The 21,313-nt window shown below is 48.7% G+C and overlaps 1 protein-coding gene across 4 annotated transcripts in view; it reads right to left on the reverse strand.

Moving 5' to 3' along the window:
• myo1ea (myosin IEa) overlaps window positions 1–21,313 on the reverse strand; it is a 376,197-nt gene that overhangs the window by 36,428 nt on the left and 318,456 nt on the right. For all 4 annotated transcript variants that reach the window (XM_059952573.1, XM_059952572.1, XM_059952575.1 and 1 more), the window contains 3 exons: window positions 14,230–14,344; window positions 12,308–12,477; window positions 5,963–6,108 (listed from right to left, as the gene is read on the reverse strand). In XM_059952573.1, the coding sequence (XP_059808556.1) occupies window positions 5,963–6,108; window positions 12,308–12,477; window positions 14,230–14,344 (431 nt within the window). The remainder of the gene's footprint in view (window positions 1–5,962; window positions 6,109–12,307; window positions 12,478–14,229; window positions 14,345–21,313) is intronic.

The following is a 21,313-nucleotide window of genomic DNA, read 5'->3' on the forward strand; positions in this document are numbered from 1 at the left end:
GCTCACTCAACCCATCTTCATTATATATGCTCCCTAATCCAGGCAGCGTCCTGGTAAATCTCCTCTACACCCTCCCTAATCCAGGCAGCGTCCTGGTAAATCTCCTCTACACCCTCCCTAATCCAGGCAGCGTCCTGGTAAATCTCCTCTGCACCCTCCCTAATCCAGGCAGCGTCCTGGTAAATCTCTTCTGCACCCTCTCTAATCTAGACAACATCCTGGTAAATCTCCTCTGCACCCTCTCTAATCCAGACAGCGTCCTGGTAAATCTCCTCTGCACCCTCTCTAATCTAGACAGCAACCTGGTAAATCTCCTCTGCACCCTCTCTAAATCAGCGTCCTGGTAAATCTCCTCTGCACCCTCTCTAATCCAGACAGCATCCTGGTAAATCTCCACTGCACCCTCTCTAATCCAGACAGCATCCTGGTAAATCTCCTCTACACCCTCTCTAATCCAGACAGCATTCTGGTAAATCTCCTCTGCACCCTCTCTAATCCAGTCAGCATCCTGGCGAATCTCCTCTGCACCCTCTCTATTCCAGACAGCATCCTGGCAAATCTCCTCTGCACCCTCTCTAATCCAGTCAGCATCCTGGTGAATCTCCTCTGCACCCTCTCTAATCCAGACAGCATCCTGGTAAATCTCCACTGCACCCTCTCTAATCCAGACAGCATCCTGGTAAATCTCCTCTGCACCCTCTCTAATCCAGACAGCATCCTGGTAAATCTCCACTGCACCCTCTCTAATCCAGACAGCATCCTGGTAAATCTCCTCTGCACCCTCTCTAATCCAGACAGCATTCTGGTAAATCTCCTCTGCACCCTCTCTAATCCAGACAGCATTCTGGTAAATCTCCTCTGCACCCTCTCTAATCCAGACAGCGTCCTGGTAAATCTCCTCTGCACCCTCTCTAATCCAGACAGCAACCTGGTAAATCTCCTCTGCACCCTCTCTAAATCAGCGTCCTGGTAAATCTCCTCTGCACCCTCTCTAATCCAGACAGCATCCTGGTAAATCTCCACTGCACCCTCTCTAATCCAGACAGCATCCTGGTAAATCTCCTCTACACCCTCTCTAATCCAGACAGCATCCTGGCGAATCTCCTCTGCACCCTCTCTAATCCAGTCAGCATCCTGGTGAATCTCCTCTGCACCCTCTCTAATCCAGACAGCATCCTGGTGAATCTCCTCTGCACCCTCTCTAATCCAGACAGCATCCTGGTAAATCTCCACTGCACCCTCTCTAATCCAGAGAGCATCCTGGTAAATCTCCTCTGCACCCTCTCTAATCCAGACAGCATCCTGGTAAATCTCCACTGCACCCTCTCTAATCCAGACAGCATCCTGGTAAATCTCCTCTGCACCCTCTCTAATCCAGACAACATTCTGGTAAATCTCCTCTGCACCCTCTCTAATCCAGACAGCATTCTGGTAAATCTCCACTGCACCCTCCCTAATCCAGGCAGCATCCTGGTAAATCTCCTCTACACCCTCTCTAATCCAGACAGCATCCTGGTAAATCTCCTCTGCACCCTCTCTAAATCAGCGTCCTGGTAAATCTCCTCTGCACCCTCTCTAATCCAGACAGCATCCTGGTAAATCTCCACTGCACCCTCTCTAATCCAGACAGCATCCTGGTAAATCTCCTCTGCACCCTCTCTAATCCAGACAGCATTCTGGTAAATCTCCTCTGCACCCTCTCTAATCCAGACAGCATTCTGGTAAATCTCCACTGCACCCTCCCTAATCCAGGCAGCATCCTGGTAAATCTCCTCTACACCCTCTCTAATCCAGACAGCATTCTGGTAAATCTCCTCTGCACCCTCTCTAATCCAGACAGCATCCTGGCGAATCTCCTCTGCACCCTCTCTAATCCAGTCAGCATCCTGGCGAATCTCCTCTGCACCCTCTCTAATCCAGACAGCATCCTGGTAAATCTCCTCTGCACCCTCTCTAATCAGCATCCTGGTAAATCTCCTCCGCACCCTCTCTAATCCAGTCAGCGTCCTGGTAGATCTCCTCTGCACCCTCTCTAATCCAGACAGCATCCTGGTAAATCTCCTCTGCACCCTCTCTAATCCAGACAGCATTCTGGTAAATCTCCTCTGCACCCTCTCTAATCCAGACAGCATTCCGGTAAATCTCCTCTGCACCCTCTCTAATCCAGGCAGCATCCTGGTAAATCTCCTCCGCACCCTCTCTAATCCAGACAGCGTCCTGGTAAATCTCCTCTGCACCCTCTCTAATCCAGGCAGCAACCTGGTGAATCTCCTATGCACCCTCTCTAATCCAGACAGCATCCTGGTAAATCTCCTCTGTACCCTCTCTAATCCAGACAGCATTCTGGTAAATCTCCTCTGCACCCTCTCTAATCCAGACAGCATTCCGGTAAATCTCCTCTGCACCCTCTCTAATCCAGACAGCATTCTGGTAAATCTCCTCTGCACCCTCTCTAATCCAGACAGCATTCTGGTAAATCTCCTCTGCACCCTCTCTAATCCAGACAGCATTCTGGTAAATCTCCTCTGCACCCTCTCTAATTCAGTCAGCATCCTGGTAAATCTCCTCTGCACCCTCTCTAATCCAGACAGCGTCCTGGTAAATCTCCTCTGCACCCTCTCTAATTCAGACAGCAACCTGGTAAATCTCCTCTGCACCCTCTCTAAATCAGCATCCTGGTAAATCTCCTCCGCACCCTCTCTAATCCAGACAGCGTCCTGGTAAATCTCCTCTGCACCCTCTCTAATTCAGACAGCATCCTGGTAAATCTCCTCTGCACCCTCTCTAAATCAGCATCCTGGTAAATCTCCTCCGCACCCTCTCTAATCCAGACAGCATCCTGGTAAATCTCCTCTGCACCCTCTCTAATCCAGACAGCATCCTGGTGAATCTCCTCCGCACCCTCTCTAATCCAGTCAGCGTCCTGGTAGATCTCCTCTGCACCCTCTCTAATCCAGACAGCATCCTGGTAAATATCCTCTGCACCCTCTCTAATCCAGACAGCATCCTGGTAAATCTCCTCTGCACCCTCTCTAATCAGCATCCTGGTAAATCTCCTCTGCACCCTCTCTAATCCAGACAGTGTCCTGGTAAATCTCCTCTGCACCCTCTCTAATCCAGACAGCATCCTGGTAAATCTCCTCTGCACCCTCTCTAATCCAGTCAGCGTCCTGGTAGATCTCCTCTGCACCCTCTCTAATCCAGTCAGCGTCCTGGTAGATCTCCTCTGCACCCTCTCTAATCCAGACAGCATCCTGGTAGATCTCCTCTGCACCCTCTCTAATCCAGACAGCATCCTGGTAAATCTCCTCTGCACCCTCTCTAATCAGCATCCTGGTAAATCTCCTCTGCACCCTCTCTAATCCAGTCAGCGTCCTGGTAGATCTCCTCTGCACCCTCTCTAATCCAGACAGCATCCTGGTAGATCTCCTCTGCACCCTCTCTAATCCAGACAGCATCCTGGTAAATCTCCTCTGCACCCTCTCTAATCAGCATCCTGGTAAATCTCCTCTGCACCCTCTCTAATCCAGTCAGCATCCTGGTAAATCTCCTCTGCACGCTCTCTAATCCAGGCAGTGTCCTGGTAAATCTCCTCTGCACCCTCTCTAATCCAGACAGCGCCCTGGTAAATCTCCTCTGCACCCTCTCTAATCCAGACAGCATCCTGGTAAATCTCCTCTGCACCCTCTCTAATCAGCATCCTGGTAAATCTCCTCTGCACCCTCTCTAATTCAGACAGCATCCTGGTAAATCTCCTCTGTACCCTCTCTAATCCAGACAGTGTCCTGGTAAATCTCCTCTGCACCCTCTCTAATCCAGACAGCATCCTGGTAAATCTCCTCTGCACCCTCTCTAATCCAGACAGCATCCTGGTAAATCTCCTCTGCACCCTCTCTAATCTAGACAGCATCCTGGTAAATCTCCTCTGCACCCTCTCTAATCCAGACAGCATCCTGGTAAATCTCCTCTGCACCCTCACTGAAGCTTCCACACCTTTCCTAGAATGAGGAGACCAGAATTGAACACAAAGCTCCAACTGTTGTCTATGACAGCAGTACGGTCAGCCCTCCTTATCCGCAAGTTCTGCATTCGCGAATTCAACCAAATGTAAATTGAGAAAACCCGTTAGTGCTCTTCCAGCACTTGTTGGTCGAGCATGTACAGACTTTTTTTTTCTTGTCATTATTCCCTAAACATTGTAATATAACAACTATTTACATAGCATTTACATTGTATTAAGTATTATAAGTAGAGATGTTTTAAAGTATACGGGAGGATGTGCGTAGGTTATCGTGGATCGGGATAAAAAAAAACATAAGTTCTCAGTTAGTCAAACGTTTGTCTTAGTATATAGTCTATATTTTACCTTTCCATACATATAAAACACAAGAAACATATGTATTTCAATAATTCAACCACTGCGTTGCTTAGTAATAATTGTATCTTTCATCGGGGCAGGGCCTTTCTCACTTTAAACTTTAAAATTACTCTGATCGTTGACCAACTGTAGCCTAACACTTTTCTATTGACTGATGGCATTTCACCTCTTTCCCATCGCTTTATTATTTCCACTTTATTTTCAATCGTGATCGTGATTATTTTTGTGAACAGAAACACTGCGGATTCAGAGCTCTGCTGGGTCCTAAAGACCACCGCACTGAGACAGGTTGAATAAGGGACTTGAGCATCCGCGTTTTTTGGTATCCGCGAGGGGTCCCGTAACCAATCACTCGCGGATAAGGAGGGTCGACTGTACTCTTCTCTAGTTGGTGTTGTGGTGCAGATAATGTCATAGAGCAACAGAACACAGAAACTTTCCCACTGATACCCATTTAACCCTTCGTTAGTCCCATTTTATTTCCCCCCTCCCCCACGTTCACTGGAGTTGCATGACAACAGCTCTACCGTTGCAACATGGCGCCAGTCAGAAATCTGGCTTTACCCACTCATCTAATGAATATTTTCTCCTGAAACGCAACGCAACAGCAATGATCAGGTTCCCAGTTGGGGCAAGAATGTACTGTCTTCAAGAAAACTCAGGGAGTAGGGGTGGTTCAAAACTGCTTGGCCATCCAGCAATTGGCAGATTTGGAACCTCCTCCCCCTCCAGCCCTAACCCAACTCATTTGGTCCTTGAATATCCAAGCTTGCATCAACCTCAGCTTCACAGGAGATTCTGGAAATAATTAAGCAGCATACAAAATGCTGGAGCGGCTCAGCGGGTCAGTCAGCGTCTATGGAGGGAAATAAACAGACACATTTCTGTCTGGGACCCTCCGGGGGGGGGGGGGGGCAGAGTAAGGCGGATGGGAAGGAGATGGGGTTACGTAGTAAGAAGCCGGGTGGTGATAGGTGGAAGGGGCAAAGGGCTGAAGAAGGAGGAATCTTATAGGAAAAGACACTGAACCATGGAATAAAGGGAAGGTGCCAAGCTGGAGGTAGATGATGGACAGGCTGTGAGGATGAGGGACGAGAAGAGAAGGTGTGAGAGAGGCAGAAGGGCAAATGGAGAAAACAAAGGCAGGGTGTGGAGGGGCAAAACAGAGGGGAGAGGTTACTTGAAGTTAGAAACCAATGTTCTTGTCATCACGATGCAATCTCCCCTGACACATATGAGGTGATGCTCCTCCAACCCAAGTAGGGCCTTACTGTTCCAGTCGAGGGCGGACATGTTGGAGCGGGAATGAGAAGTGGGTGCTCATTAGGAGACAGTGGGGGTTGTGACTGACAGAGAAATGGTGCTTGACCATCCAGACAACACTGAGACAGAGATCCCACATCCCTCAGATAAAATTCCTCTTTCTCCCCCTCACTCCTGTCTCAAGTGGCTGAGTCCCTTTCCCACACCTGCTCTCTGAGTTCTGGTTTCACCACTGGAAGAGACGTATCCACCGCCAGGCCCCTCAGTACCGAAACAAGCACCACCCGTCCTTCCTTCTGACAGCCAGTCACCCTGACCTACCTGAGGGAAACAGTTAGGATCCGTTCCAGCTCAATCTTTCGCTTTAGCACCTCCTTCACCTGGCCCTTGGCAGAACCTTCCTTTACTTTCTCTCGCCCGATGAGATACACAAACTTGGGGGTGAGGACAAGGTCGCGCTTTACACTCTGAGAAAAAGAAAACTTTATTTTACTATTGCTTCGGGCAAGTGAAGCAGCAGATATAATCGAGCAGGTTTCCGACTATTCTTCACTCTCGTGTTTTGAAGCCAAGGAACACATTGTATACAAAGGTCCCATTCAGGAATGGGACTGATTGGTTATTGCAGAGCCTTGGCTCTCCAGAGTTGCAGTTGTGTACAGATACTAACATCCCCTTTTACCTCATCCAGGTATGGCACTGTTTGATTTTGGAGAAGGGTGATGGATAATTCAATTGCAAAAGGCACAGCTCTCATCTCCGTACGTCAGAACTTCGTGAGGTCCAAGGTCACTGAGACAGTGTGCATCCCACCCTGCAAAAACTCATTTCAGGGAGGTAGCACCCCCTGCATCCTGGTCGACATCCAGGGGTGTATGTAATCCTTTGCTTAGTGATTTTGTCTAATCTGTAAACCAAGTTGGGTATATGCAGAAAATGCAACATTAAAATATGTACTTATATTATCATGGAGTCATTTTTTTAAATTCTATTACAACTTAAAGCAAGTCTACAGGGAGTTTGGCCTCATCACGTAGGACATCAATAGAGCAGCTCCTTAGCAGCGAGCCAGCTAGTTTAAATTATGTTAGCTATGCTAATGAACGATTGACACCTGTTAAACTCACCTCAACACTCCTTCCGCAATCCAACTGTTCTTCACATCTCTTTCTTGCCTTCACCCCACCCTGCCCCAAGCCCAGTGGGACCCAACTATTTCTGTTAGATTTAGGTTGGGTGGGGCTGAGTGTTTTTGATTGGGTCAGGCTGATTGTCTCACTACCCATCTCCTCTGTGCCTGATTATAAACCATGTAAGTGTAGAATGACCAGTCTACCCTTCTGCTTTCCTGCAAGCGCCTCTGGATTAGTCCATGGGTGGAAAGAAAAGCCTGAAGTGTTTTGGATGGGCCGTGGTCCCAGGGACGCAGGCTCTGCTCTGCTACACTGCAGAGTGAGCAGTGATGGGCCGTGGTCCCAGGGACGCAGGCTCTGCTCTGCTACACTGCAGAGTGAGCAGTGATGGGCCGTGGTCCCAGGGACGCAGGCTCTGCTCTGCTACACTGCAGAGTGAGCAGTGATGGGCCGTGGTCCCAGGGACGCAGGCTCTGCTCTGCTACACTGCAGAGTGAGCAGTGATGGGCCGTGGTCCCAGGGACGCAGGCTCTGCTCTGCTACACTGCAGAGTGAGCAGTGATGGGCCGTGGTCCCAGGGACGCAGGCTCTGCTCTGCTACACTGCAGAGTGAGCAGTGATGGGCCGTGGTCCCAGGGACGCAGGCTCTGCTCTGCTACACTGCAGAGTGAGCAGTGATGGGCCGTGGTCCCAGGGACGCAGGCTCTGCTCTGCTACACTTTAGTGCTACACTCTGCAGTGAGCTTTGCTTCATAATGCTGGGCCAGGGAACCTCTCTAACTCCCCCTGGTGGAAGCACCTGGTACTGCACCCGAGAAGCAAAACACCGTATTGTAGCGGTGTGCTACACGCAGTGCTAAAATAACAACACGGAGTCGGTAAACCGCAGTTAAAGAAGATTTTATTCGAACTTCACAGCCTTCCTTTAAAGCCTCCCTGATCCCGCCCTCCCCGGGCGCAGATGCTATAGGGGGCACGTACTCACAATCCCCCGCAGGCTTTTCCCTTTGTTGGTGAAGCAGACCTGGTGCCCTTTTGGGACTGGTCTTTGTGTCGGCGCGCTGGCTATTTGTGAGCCGGTTCGAGTGCGCTAGGAAGTGGGTCGCCACATAACCCCCCCCCCCCACAGAACCGGTGATACACCCCCCCAATGTCCACAGTCTGGGCCGGACCCTGTTTGGGAGGTCAGCCTCTGCGCCGAGGTGCCGGAAACTCGACCGGTTGCGCCAGGTCCACATGGGCCGGTTTGAGTTGGTCCACCGTGAAAACCTCCTCTCTCCCCCCAATGTACAGCACGAGCGTGGACCCGTTGTTCCTGAGCACCGTAAATGGCCCCTCGTAGGGCTGTTGCAGCGGTGGCCGATGCCCGCCCTTTCGTACAAACACAAACTTACAGTTCCGCAGGTCTTTGGGTACACAAGTTGGGTTCTGCCCATGCTGCGAAGTGGGTATGGGGGCCAGGTCACCGAGCCTCTCGTGTAGTCTGCCCAGGACTGCTGCGGGTTCTTCCTCTTGCCCCCTTGGGGCTGGTACGAACTCCCCGGGGACGACCGGGGTGCGTCATACACAAACTCGGCTGACGAGGCGTGCAGATCGTCTTTGGGCGCCGTGCGGATGCCGAGTAGGACCCAGGGAAGTTCGTCCGCCCAGTTGGCTCCTCGCAGGCGGGCCATGAGAGCCGACTTCAGGTGACGGTGGAAACGCTCCACTAGCCCGTTCGACTGTGGGTGGTAGGCAGTTGTGTGGTCCAGCTGAGTCCCCAAAAGGCTGGCCATAGCTGACCACAGGCTGGAGGTGAACTGGGCGCCTCTGTCGGAGGTAATGTGGGCCGGTACACCAAAGCGAGATATCCAGGTGGTGATCAGGGCTCAGGTGCAAGATTCGGAGGTGGTGTCGGTGAGCGGGACCGCCTCTGGCCATCTTGTGAACCGGTCCACGATAGTCAGGAGGTGCCGCGCTCTGCGCGACACTGGCAGGGGGCCCACGATATCCACATGAATGTGGTCGAAACGCCAGTGGGCGGGATGGAACTGCTGCGGTGGGGCTTTGGTGTGCCGCTGCACCTTGGCCGTCTGGCAGTGCATGCACGTTTTGGCCCATTCACTGACCTGCTTGCGGAGTCCGTACCAAACGAACCTGCTGGAGACCATCCAGATGGTTGTCCTGATGGAGGGGTGTGCTAAGTTATGAATAGAGTCAAAAATGCGTCGCCGCCAAGGTGCCAGGACGACGGGACGGGGTTGGCTGGTGGTGACATCACAGAGTAGGGTCCTCTCACCTGGGCCTACGGGGAGGTCCTGGAGCTGCAAACCGGAGACTGCGGTTCTGTAACTAGGGATCTCCTCGTCTGCCTGCTGTGCCTCTGCCAGTGCCTCAAAGTCTACCCCTTGGGAAAGGGCATGAATGTTAGGGCGAGAGAGCATGTCCTTACCCGAGACGTGCCGGACATCTGTCGTGTATTCAGAGATGTAGGACAGGTGGCGTTGCTGGCGGGACGACCAGGGGTCGGACACCTTCGTGAACGTAAAGGTAAGCGGTTTGTGGTCCGTGAACGCGGTGAAGGGCCGACCTTCTAAGAAGTACCTGAAATGCCGGATTGCCTGGTATAGTGCCAACAATTCCTGGTCGAAAGCACTGTATTTGAGCTCGGGTGGTTGCAGGTGTTTGCTGAAAAACGCCAGGGGTTGCCAGCGACCCGCGGTGAGTTGCTCCAGCACCCCACCGACTGCCGTGTTAGATGCGTCCACTGTTAGGGACGTCCACTCTGGGGTGCACTAGCATCGCGGCTTTCGCCAAGGCTTCTTCCGTTTTAATGAAAACGGCAGCGGACTTCTCGTCCCAGGTAATGTCCTTGCCCGGACCTGACATCAGGGCGAACAGGGGGCGCATGATTCGGGCAGCTGAAGGGAGGAAGCGGTGGTAGAAATTGACCATACCTACGAATGCCTGAAGGCCTTTGATTGTGGTGGGTCGGGAGAAATGGCGAGCCGCAACTACCTTAGCGGGCAGAGGGGTTGCCCCTTCTTTAGTAATCCTGTGGCCCAGGAAGTCGATGGTGTCGAGCCCGAACTGGCATTTGGCCGGGTTGATTGTTAGACCGTATTCACTCAGTCGGGCGTAGAGTTGACGGAGGTGGGACAGATGCTCCTGACGACTGCTGCTGGCTATGAGCATGTTGTCCAAATAGATGAATGCGAAGTCCAGGTCGAGTCCCACCGCGTCCATTAACCGCTGGAACGTCTGTGCGACATTCTTCAGGCCGAACGGCATTCAGAGGAACTCGAAAAGGCCGAACGGGGTGATGAGAGCCGTTTTGGGGACGTCGTCCAGATGCATCGGGATTTGATGGTATCCCCGGATGAGGTCTACCTTGGAGAAGATCTGTGCGCCGTGCAGGTTTGCTGCAAAGTCCTGAATGTGCGGCACAGGGTAGCGGTCCGGTGTGGTAGCCTCGTTCAGCCTGCGGTAGTCGCCGCATGGTCTCCAGCCCCCTGTCGCTTTGGGCACCATGTGCAGGGGGAGGCCCATGGGCTGTCAGACTGCCGTATGATCCTCAATTCCTCCATCCTCTTGAACTCCTCCTTCGCCGGTCGGAGCTTGTCCGGGGGAAGCCTTCGAGCACGGGCGTGGAGGGGTGGTCTCTGGGTCGGGATGTGGTGCTGTATGCCGTGTCGGGGCATGGCTGCCGTGAACTGCGGTGCCAGAACCGATGGGAAATCTGCCAGGACCCTGGTGAAGTTGTTGTCGGACAGCGTGATGGAGCCGAGGTGAGGGGCTGGCAACTGGGCTGCACCCAGGGAGAATGTCTGAAAGGTCTCAGCGTGGACCAGTCTCTTCCTGGGCAGGTTGACCAGTAGGCTGTGAGCTCGCAAAAAATCCGCACCCAGAAGCGGTTGGGCTATGGCGGCCAGTGTGAAGTCCCACGTGAACTGGCTGGAGCCGAACTGTAGCTGCACCGTACGGGTGCCATAGGTCCTTACTGTGCTGCCGTTCACGGCCCTCGGGGGGGGGGACCTGGAGCCCTGTTGCGGGTGTCATAACTCGTCGGAGGTAACCTCTTGTCCCACACATACAGGAGGCTATCCCGATGGCCAGCCGCTGTAGCCATCAGCAGTGGCTGTCCCTGGCGTTTCCCGGGAACTTGCAGGGCGGGCGACAGCGGCGGGCTTCTGCGCCCCACCGCTGGTGGTAGAAACACTATTGTCCGTTGGGCTACCCACTCCTGCCTCTGGGGTTATCTACCGAACATGGAATTGGGCTTCTGCTTGCTGGAACCAGAGGTGAGGTCGCAGCGTCCAGAAGCTTGGCAGTTTCAATGAAACCGCATGAACAGATGCGGCGTCGGTCATCTCCGGTCCAAAAATCATTTGGACCGTCGGGGTCACCAATTGTAGCGGTGTGCTACACGCAGCGCTAAAATAACAACACGGAGTCGGTAAACCGCAGTTGGTGAAGCAGACCTGGCGCCCTTTTGGGACTGGCCTTTGTGCCGGTGCGCTGGCTATTTGTGAGCCAGTTCGAGTGCGCTAGGAAGTGGGTTGCCACAGTATCTCGTCCTTGGGGCAGAAGTTCTCCCAGATATAAAGCAGAGTAAATCAAAGTAAGAAGAGCGAACAGGCCAGACAGCACTTGTGGAGAGTGGATGTTCATAATTCAGGATAATGGGTTACATCAAGCCTGATGTTCCCAGCAAATGACCTGCTCCTGCCCTTTTCTGATTAAACACCTTTGAGGTATAAAAGACATGTAGCTGTGCAGATCCCTGGTCCAAAGCTCTGCATAACGGGCCTCGGTAAAAGCTGGACTGAGAAATGTTACCCACTCCTGACAGTGCAGGAGTGCTGGACACACACACAGCAGGCGAGGAGGGGATCCACATTCAAGTGGGGAGTGGGATGATACTCATGCTTATACCTTCCCCGTGAGGTTTCTGCCATTGCCGCTGTCCTGAGGAAGTACCAGTGGCAGCGGAGGAGGAAGTGTGGGGTTGAGGTAAGAAAGGGGCTTTAATAATTATTATCCCAGGCCAAAAAATTTTATGTCCATTCCTTAAACGTAGCTAAGGAACATTCATAAACTTGTAGCTTCTTTCCCTCAATAAAAAACATTTCAAAAGCAAATCTCCAATATTTGACCCCATTCTAATTTTACCTGCCTTCACACGTGACAGGACCTGGGTTAGAAAGAGAGTGGTTGGCAGGGTGCAGTGGGGGGGATGGTTTCTACTATGAAGGTTGTTACATCAGTTGGAATGTCAGTGGAGATTTCTGAATGGAAGAAGCCAGGCTAATTTAAAGGTAAGTCCAGCCAATGTTTAACCACCTTGTTGATCACTGGGTTCTCTTGTGCTTAATATTCAAGGTGAACCCCCATTTTCAGTATAATGAATAATGACTCTAATGTGGTGGGAACTAAGAATGGCCGATTACAATGAATAGAGAATCTCTACATCTCCAGGCGAATCCCCGTGTTGATGTAATACATTCTGTAACTCGCACGACATAATATTTTATTAAAATATTGCATTACATACCTTAAACCTTCGATCGTATTTGTTAACAGTATCGGCAAATTCAACCTTCTCCCTTTTCCCTATAAACTGCCGCAGCTCCGGCCGATCTTCCATTCCAATATAATCGCCTACAAAGTTCCTGTTGATGCTGTTTCGCCGCCTCTCCTTTTTATTGAGCAGCAAATCAGATGCTGAGGGGGAGAAAAGTTGAAATTTAAGAACAGATTAGTCCTTCTCATGTTCTGACGCAAGCTACAAAATTCAAAACAGCAACTGAGAGCTGTGAGGAAGCAGTAACTGTAGCAGTATGCATGCACCACACACACACACACACACACACACACACACACACACACACACACACACACACACACACACACACACACACACACACACAATGTGCTGGGGGGCGCTCAGCAGGCCAGGCAGCATCCATGGAAGAGTCAACAGTTGATGTATCGGGCCGAGACCCTTCTCCAGGACATACTTGCCCATGCAAGTGTTGATTTTCTGTATTCTGCTCACAGTAACATCTGTTTTTAACAGTGTGAACCCTGACAGTAAATGCTACCAGGTGATCCAACTAGGCACCAATATGTTTGAGTGACAAAGATGAAAGAAGGCAAGACAGTGACTGTTTCACTAGGAGCTTGAGGTGATTTGGTATGACCACGGGGAGCATTCTGACTGGCTGCATCATTGTCTGGTGGGGGCAGGGGGTACTGCACAAGATCGAAGCAAGCTGCAGAGAATTGTGAAGTCAGTCAGCTCCATCACGGGCACCAGCCTCCATAGTATCCAGGACATCTTCGAGGAGAAGGCCACGTCCATCATTAAGGACCCCCACCACCAAAGATATGCCCTCTTTTCATTGTTACCATCAGGAAGGAGGTACAGAAGCCTGAAGGCACACACTCAACGATTCAGGAACAGCTTCTTCCCCTCTGTCACCCGATTTCTGGATGGACACTGAACCCATGAACACGACCTCACTACTTTTTTAATTTCTGTTTTACTTACTTAATTTAACTATTTAATATATACATTTACAGTAATTTACTGTTTTTTCTTTGTTATTTGTATCACATTGTACTGCTTCCAATTTCACGACATATGTACGGCGGTGATGTTGATTCTGATGTGTACAGTTTAGCTGGGGATTGGTAAATACAAATGAAAACTGGGCACCTGGGCCATTCTCTTGATCTGCAGTGTATCCTTATTCTAATGATTCTGCTGCTACCCTCACCCAGTTCATGAAGGAGATTTACAGATCAGCAACAGAGAAAGTGCTTCCCCTTGCAGGAGACCCGTAACCAGAGAACATAACAAGGGTCAATTTGCACTCCAGAGCTTGGGACACAGACACGTGGGCTGACTGTCCTCAGTAGCCAGAAGGAACACTGTGTTTTCAGAAATGATGTTAAACCAAAGCTATATTTGCTCTTCCAGGTCAACATAAAGGATCCCATGACGTTATTTCACAAAGGAACCAGGCATTTATAAAATGTATTAACTGCACTGACGACAGATTATCAGGGCATGATTACTTTGTTGTTAGAGCAATGCGTGAGGCGAAAACTCTTGTCTTTCCTACATTGCGACGGAGTCATAAGCAAAGAATTTTACTCCCCCATGCAGTGGGACAGATGTAAGATACAAATAAATTCAAATTCATTACTCTTCTAAGGTACTTCATTGTCCATCAGGTGCTTTGGTGCATGAATGAATACTAAGAAAGTCAGTAATAACCCATTGGGGAATTCAGGAGAAACCTTTTTGGTAGAGAGCTGTCGGGGTGAAAAACAGAAATGGTTTGAATGGTCTGTTCCCACTTTGTAAGCATTTCAAAAGCAGAGCTGGGACTACAGAGTCTACTTATTCACAGCTTAACCTGAAGAGTACAAGAGTTAACGGTGGCACGAGGAGAAGGTCTGTCTTACCTTCCTCTCTCATCTGCACATATTTCTTCCTCGCAGCGTACTTCCTCCATGCTTTCTGAATTGCCCGGGCATAGCCATCATACTTTCTTTCCCGCATCTCTTCAAGCAGAAACAGCTGTGGAAAGGGAGGAGATTAGGACTGAATAAATTCAAGTTTATCGCCTCAAATTTTTGAACAACATGACGGCGATGATTTGCAGTAATACACAGAACTTGTAGATATATCTGTTCTGAACTACTGTTGCTGCAATCTGCAGCTTGTAGTTTCCCTTTACGTAGCCTACTTTCAAACCAACTTAATGAACTGGCGGTTTTACAATCTTCTAAAGGACTCAGCAGGCTTAACTCTCAGGAGTGCAGGTACGAGAAAGGGAGGAGGGGAGCGGAGGTGTAAAACTTATCTATTCAGCATCTTGTTAGCAAACGTACATCCCCTGGACAGCAAGATTGAGGACCTGGGGCAAGATTGTTGTGCCGGAGGGTTGCTGTGCGGTAGTACCCGAGAGCTTCGTGATTCACTGGCTGGTTCGAAGAGAGCAAGAGGTGGGGTCTGTACTTCATGATAAGCTCTTCATGGTGCTTGGACGTAGCAGTCTTGGCACCCTCTTGTTTTCCTGACCTGGAATATCTAATGATTAAGTGTAGACCATCTTACTTACTGAGAGTTCTCCACTGTGATCCTGAGTTTATGTGCAGCTGAAGGCTGGCGGTAAACATTCACTCGAGGTATTGAGTGCAGGGACAAGCAAACACACTCCTCAAATCAGTGTTCAGATCAACCTACCCTGACACTCTTCAAATCAGTGTTCAAATCAACCTACCCTGACACTCTTCAAATCAATGTTCAAATCAACCTACCCTGACACTCTTCAAATCAGTGTTCAAATCAACCTACCCTGACACTCTTCAAATCAGTGTTCAAATCAACCTACCCTGACACTTTTCAAATCAATGTTCAAATCAACCTACCCTGACACTCTTCAAATCAGTGTTCAAATCAACCTACCCTGACACTTTTCAAATCAGTTCAAATCAACCTACCCTGACACTCTTCAAATCAATGTTCAAATCAACCTACCCTGACACTTTTCAAATCAATGTTCAAATCAACCTACCCTGACACTCTTCAAATCAGTGTTCAAATCAACCTACCCTGACACTCTTCAAATCAATGTTCAAATCAACCTACCCTGACACTTTTCAAATCAATGTTCAAATCAACCTACCCTGACACTCTTCAAATCAATGTTCAAATCAACCTACCCTGACACTCTTCAAATCAATGTTCAAATCAACCTACCCTGACACTCTTCAAATCAATGTTCAAATCAACCTACCCTGACACTCTTCAAATCAATGTTCAAATCAACCTACCCTGACACTCTTCAAATCAATGTTCAAATCAACCTACCCTGACACTCTTCAAATCAGTGTTCAAATCAACCTACCCTGACACTTTTCAAATCAGTGTTCAAATCAACCTACCCTGACACTCTTCAAATCAGTGTTCAAATCAACCTACCCTGACACTCTTCAAATCAGTGTTCAAATCAACCTACCCTGACACTCTTCAAATCAGTGTTCAAATCAACCTACCCTGACACTCGTCAAATCAACCTACCCTGACACTCTTCAAATCAACCTACCTTGACACTCTTCAAATCAATGTTCAAATCAACCTACCCTGACACTCTTCAAATCAATGTTCAAATCAACCTACCCTGACACTCTTCAAATCAATGTTCAAATCAACCTACCCTGACACTCTTCAAATCAGTGTTCAAATCAACCTACCCTGACACTTTTCAAATCAGTGTTCAAATCAACCTACCCTGACACTCTTCAAATCAATGTTCAAATCAACCTACCCTGACACTTTTCAAATCAATGTTCAAATCAACCTACCCTGACACTTTTCAAATCAGTGTTCAAATCAACCTACCCTGACACTCTTCAAATCAATGTTCAAATCAACCTATCCTGACACTTTTCAAATCAACCTACCCTGACACTCTTCAAATCAATTTCAAATCAACCTACCCTGACACTTTTCAAATCAATGTTCAAATCAACCTACCCTGACGCTCTTCAAATCAATGTTCAAATCAACCTACCCTGACACTCTTCAAATCAGTGTTCAAATCAACCTACCCTGACACTCTTCAAATCAGTGTTCAAATCAACCTACCCTGACACTCTTCAAATCAACCTACCCTGACACTCTTCAAATCAATGTTCAAATCAACCTACCCTGACACTCTTCAAATCAGTGTTCAAATCAACCTACCCTGACACTTTTCAAATCAGTGTTCAAATCAACCTACCCTGATGCTTTTCAAATCAATGTTCAAATCAACCTACCCTGACACTCTTCAAATCAGTGTTCAAATCAACCTACCCTGACACTCTTCAAATCAATGTTCAAATCAACCTACCCTGACACTTTTCAAATCAATGTTCAAATCAACCTACCCTGACACTCTTCAAATCAATGTTCAAATCAACCTACCCTGACACTCTTCAAATCAATGTTCAAATCAACCTACCCTGACACTCTTCAAATCAATGTTCAAATCAACCTACCCTGACGCTTTTCAAATCAATGTTCAAATCAACCTACCCTGACACTTTTCAAATCAGTGTTCAAATCAAGCTGCCCTGACACTTTTCAAATCAGTGTTCAAATCAACCTACCCTGACACTTTTCAAATCAATGTTCAAATCAACCTACCCTGACACTCTTCAAATCAACCTACCCTGACACTCTTCAAATCAACCTACCCTGACACTCTTCAAATCAATGTTCAATTCAACCTACCCTGACACTTTTCAAATCAATGTTTAAATCAACCTACCCTGACACTTTTCAAATCAATGTTCAAATCAACCTACCCTGACACTCTTCAAATCAACCTACCCTGACACTCTTCAAATCAACCTACCCTGACACTCTTCAAATCAATGTTCAATTCAACCTACCCTGACACTTTTCAAATCAATGTTTAAATCAACCTACCCTGACACTTTTCAAATCAATGTTCAAATCAACCTACCCTGACACTCTTCAAATCAACCTACCCTGACACTCTTCAAATCAATGTTTAAATCAACCTACCCTGACACTTTTCAAATCAATATTCAATCAGGCTTCAATTCAGAAAGTGTGGGACAGGTACATCCCGCACAAGAGGAAGTATTCTAAAGGGAGGATGATGCAACCACGCTGACAAGGGAAGTCAAAGACAGCATAAAAGTAAAATAGAGGCATACAATGGAGCAAAAGTTAGCGGGAAATTAGAGGATTGGGAAACTGTTATAAACAAACAGGAAAAAAAACAACATAAAAAACCATAAGGGGGAAAAGATGAAATATGAAGGTAAGCTATCCAATAAGATCAAAAAATGATAGTAAAAGTTTTTTTCCAGTTCATATAAAGAGCAAAAGAGGCGAGAGTAGATATTGGAACACTGGAAAATGATGCTGGAGAGACAGTAGGGGAAGACGAGGATATGGCAGATGAACTGAATAAGTACCATGGAAGACACTAGTAGTATGTTGGAGGTTCAAGTGTGTCAAGGGGCAGAAATGAGTGCAGGGAGATGGAGCTTGTGAAACTGAAAGGCATGTTAAAGTAGATGGACTTGTAGGACTATACCCCAGGGCTCTAAAAGAGGTGGCTGAAGAGATTGTGGAGAGACTAGTAATGATCTTTCACAAACCAATAAATTCTGGCATAGTTCCGGAGGACTGGAAAACTGCAAACTCTTCAAGAAGGGAGGGAGGCAGAAGAAAGGAAACTATAGACTAGTAAGCATGATGTAAATGGTTGGGAAGATGTTGGAGTCGATTGTTAGGGATGTGGTTTTGGATAGCTGGACGCACGTGATAAAATAGGCCATAGCCAGCATGGTTTGATTAAGGGGAAAATCTTCCCTGACAAATCTGTTGGAATTCTTTGTGGAAATAACAAGCAAGATAGACAAATGAGTATTGGTGGATGTTGTGAACTTGATTTTCAGAAGATCTTTGACAAGGTCCCACACATGAGGCTGCTGAACAAAATACAGGAAGATACTCGCATGGATAGAGCACTGGCTGATCGGCCGGAGGAAAACAGTGGGAATAACAAGATCCTTCTTGAAATAGCTGCCTGTGACTAGTGGTGTTCCGCAGGGGTTGGTGTTGGGACCAATTCTTTTTACATTGTATGTCAACAACTTAGATGATGAAATTGAGGTGTTGTGGCCAAGTTTGCAGATGATATGAAGATAGGAGGAGGGGCAGGTAGTGTTGAGGAAGCAGAGAGGCTGCATTAGGACTTAAGACAGACCAGGAGAATGGGCAAAGAAATGGCAGATGGAATACAGTGTTGGGAAGTGTATGATAGAAGGAATAAAACCATGGACTATTTTCAAAATGGGGAGAAAAAGGTGCAGAGGGACCTGGTAGTCTTTGTGCAGGATTCATTAAAGGTTAATTTGCAGGTTGAATCCTGCAACCGGCCCAGGAGCCCAGTGGTTACAGTCCACAGCTACACAACCGGCCCAGGAGCCCAGTGGCTATAGGCCACAACTACACAACCGGCCCAGGAGCCCAGTGGTTACAGTCCACAGCTACACAACCGGCCCAGGAGCCCAGTGGCTATAGGCCACAACTACACAACCGGCCCAGGAGCCCAGTGGTTACAGGCCACAGCTACACAACCGGCCCAGGAGCCCAGTGGCTACAGGCCACAGCTACACAACCGGCCCAGGAGCCCAGTGGCTGCAGGCCACAGCTACACAACCGGCCCAGGAGCCCAGTGGTTACAGTCCACAGCTACACAACCCGCCCAGGAGCCCAGTGGCTGCAGGCCACAGCTACACAACCGGCCCAGGAGCCCAGTGGCTACAGGCCACAGCTACACAACCGGCCCAGGAGCCCAGTGGTTACAGTCCACAGCTACACAACCGGCCCAGGAGCCCAGTGGCTATAGGCCACAACTACACAACCGGCCCAGGAGCCCAGTGGTTACAGGCCACAGCTACACAACCGGCCCAGGAGCCCAGTGGTTACAGTCCACAGCTACACAACCGGCCCAGGAGCCCAGTGGTTACAGGCCACAGCTACACAACCGGCCCAGGAGCCCAGTGGTTACAGTCCACAGCTACACAACCGGCCCAGGAGCCCAGTGGCTACAGGCCACAGCTACACAACCGGCCCAGGAGTCCAGTGGTTACAGGCCACAGCTACACAACCGGCCCAGGAGCCCAGTGGCTACAGGCCACAGCTACACAACCGGCCCAGGAGCCTGCAGCCGCGGCGCCAGGTTTGGCACTGAAGCAAGTGCCCACAGCTGCAGGGTCAGTTCATCTCACGTTCTCAAAATTTGTTGCTTATTCATTTGTTATTATTTTGTTTTTTTTTCTTTTGTTATTTGCACACTTTTTAGTCTTTTGCACCTTGGATGTTTGCCCATTTTGTCGTGTATGGTTTTTCACTGACTCTAGGATGTTTCTTGTATTTATGGTGAATTCACACAAGAAAATTAATCTCGGGATTGTAGATGTTAGTGCTTTGATAATAAATTTATTTTGAACTATCCACCCAGACTGAGGTCAGGTGAGGAAGAACTGACCCTAGGATGAACGAAAAGGATGATGATATCCCAGAGCCTTCCCTCCAGCTCATTCTAGTCTAAACACATCTCTGCGGCTCTGAATGGAACTGAGACCTGGGGCAAAGTGACACCATTCCTTGCTTCAAGGTCCAGGCATTTAGAACAACTGTTGAGGTGAAGTTTTGAAGTTTGAAAGGAAGATTTCACCTGGGCTTCTGGGGGAAATAACAAAAGGGATAGTCTGTTCAACCTTCTCATTAGTATCAGTTGTCTGACCATTTAAGGCATTGCCTAGGAGCACACTTTCATAAGCATGTTCTCCTCCATCCTCTTGAGGCCATGGACTCTGATTATCTTCCACCATCCAGTTTGAAAAACCATTTTCATTTTGTCAGCAAGAGTCTAAGGCTGGTTCTGACTATGGGAGAGTACTGCAAAGCAGATCAGAAATTGCATCTCCTCCTCACTGACAAGCACCACACCTGCACCTCAAGCCCACTGCTTTACCCTCTCTACACGCGTTACTGCATGGCTAGGCTGAGCTCACACCCCAGCTGTATATTCACTAATGACAGACTTGTTGCTGGCAGAATCGCAATGGTGATAAAGAGGCATACAGGAGTGAGACAGATCGGCTGGTTTAACGGTGCAACAATGCACTCGACATCAGTAAGACCATGAATTGATTCTGGACTTCAGGAGGGGGAAGTTGAGGGAACACACTCCAGTTCTCACTGAGGGATCAGCAGTGGAAAGGGTGAGCAGCTTCAAGTTCCTGGGTGTCAACATCTTGATGGATCTATCCTGGTCCCACCATAATGATGTCATCACAAAGATGGCACGTCGCAGCTGTATTCCATCAGGAGTTTGTGAAAATTTGGTATGCCTCCAAAGACTCAAGCAAATTTCCACAGACGTAATGTGCAGGGGCTTCTATCTGGTCATGTCACTGTGTGGCAGAGAGATGCCAAAGCACAAAATTGGGAAAAAGCTGCTGAGGGACGTAAACTTAGAACTGGCCCCTCCACCTTCAAAAGGCCTCAACAAGTCTGCATCCATTACGGATCCATCCAGCAAGGATTCTCACCATCTAGGACATGCTCTCTTTTTATCACGACCATACAGGAGACTAAAGACAATGTTTTGGGCTTCTTTCCCTCTGCCAGCAGATTTCTGAATGGTCCATGAACCTATGAACACGATCTCACTATTCTGCTCTCTTCTTGCGCTATTTATTTTTCCATTTTAACTTAGCAATTTTTACTAGGTATTGCATTGTACTGCTGCCACAAAACAAACCTCATATCTCAGTGATATGCCAGGGGCAACACAGTAATGTAGTGGCTAGCATAATGCTTTACAGTACAGGTGACGCAGGTTCAATTCCCGCCGCCGCCTGAAAGGAGTTTGTACGTTCTCCCCGTGACCGCGTGGGTTTCCTCCGGGTGCTCCGGTTTCCTCCCACGGTCCAAAGACGTACTGGT

The sequence above is a fragment of the Hypanus sabinus genome, chromosome 28, assembly GCF_030144855.1.
Source record: "Hypanus sabinus isolate sHypSab1 chromosome 28, sHypSab1.hap1, whole genome shotgun sequence".
Taxonomy (NCBI): Eukaryota; Metazoa; Chordata; class Chondrichthyes; order Myliobatiformes; family Dasyatidae; genus Hypanus; species Hypanus sabinus.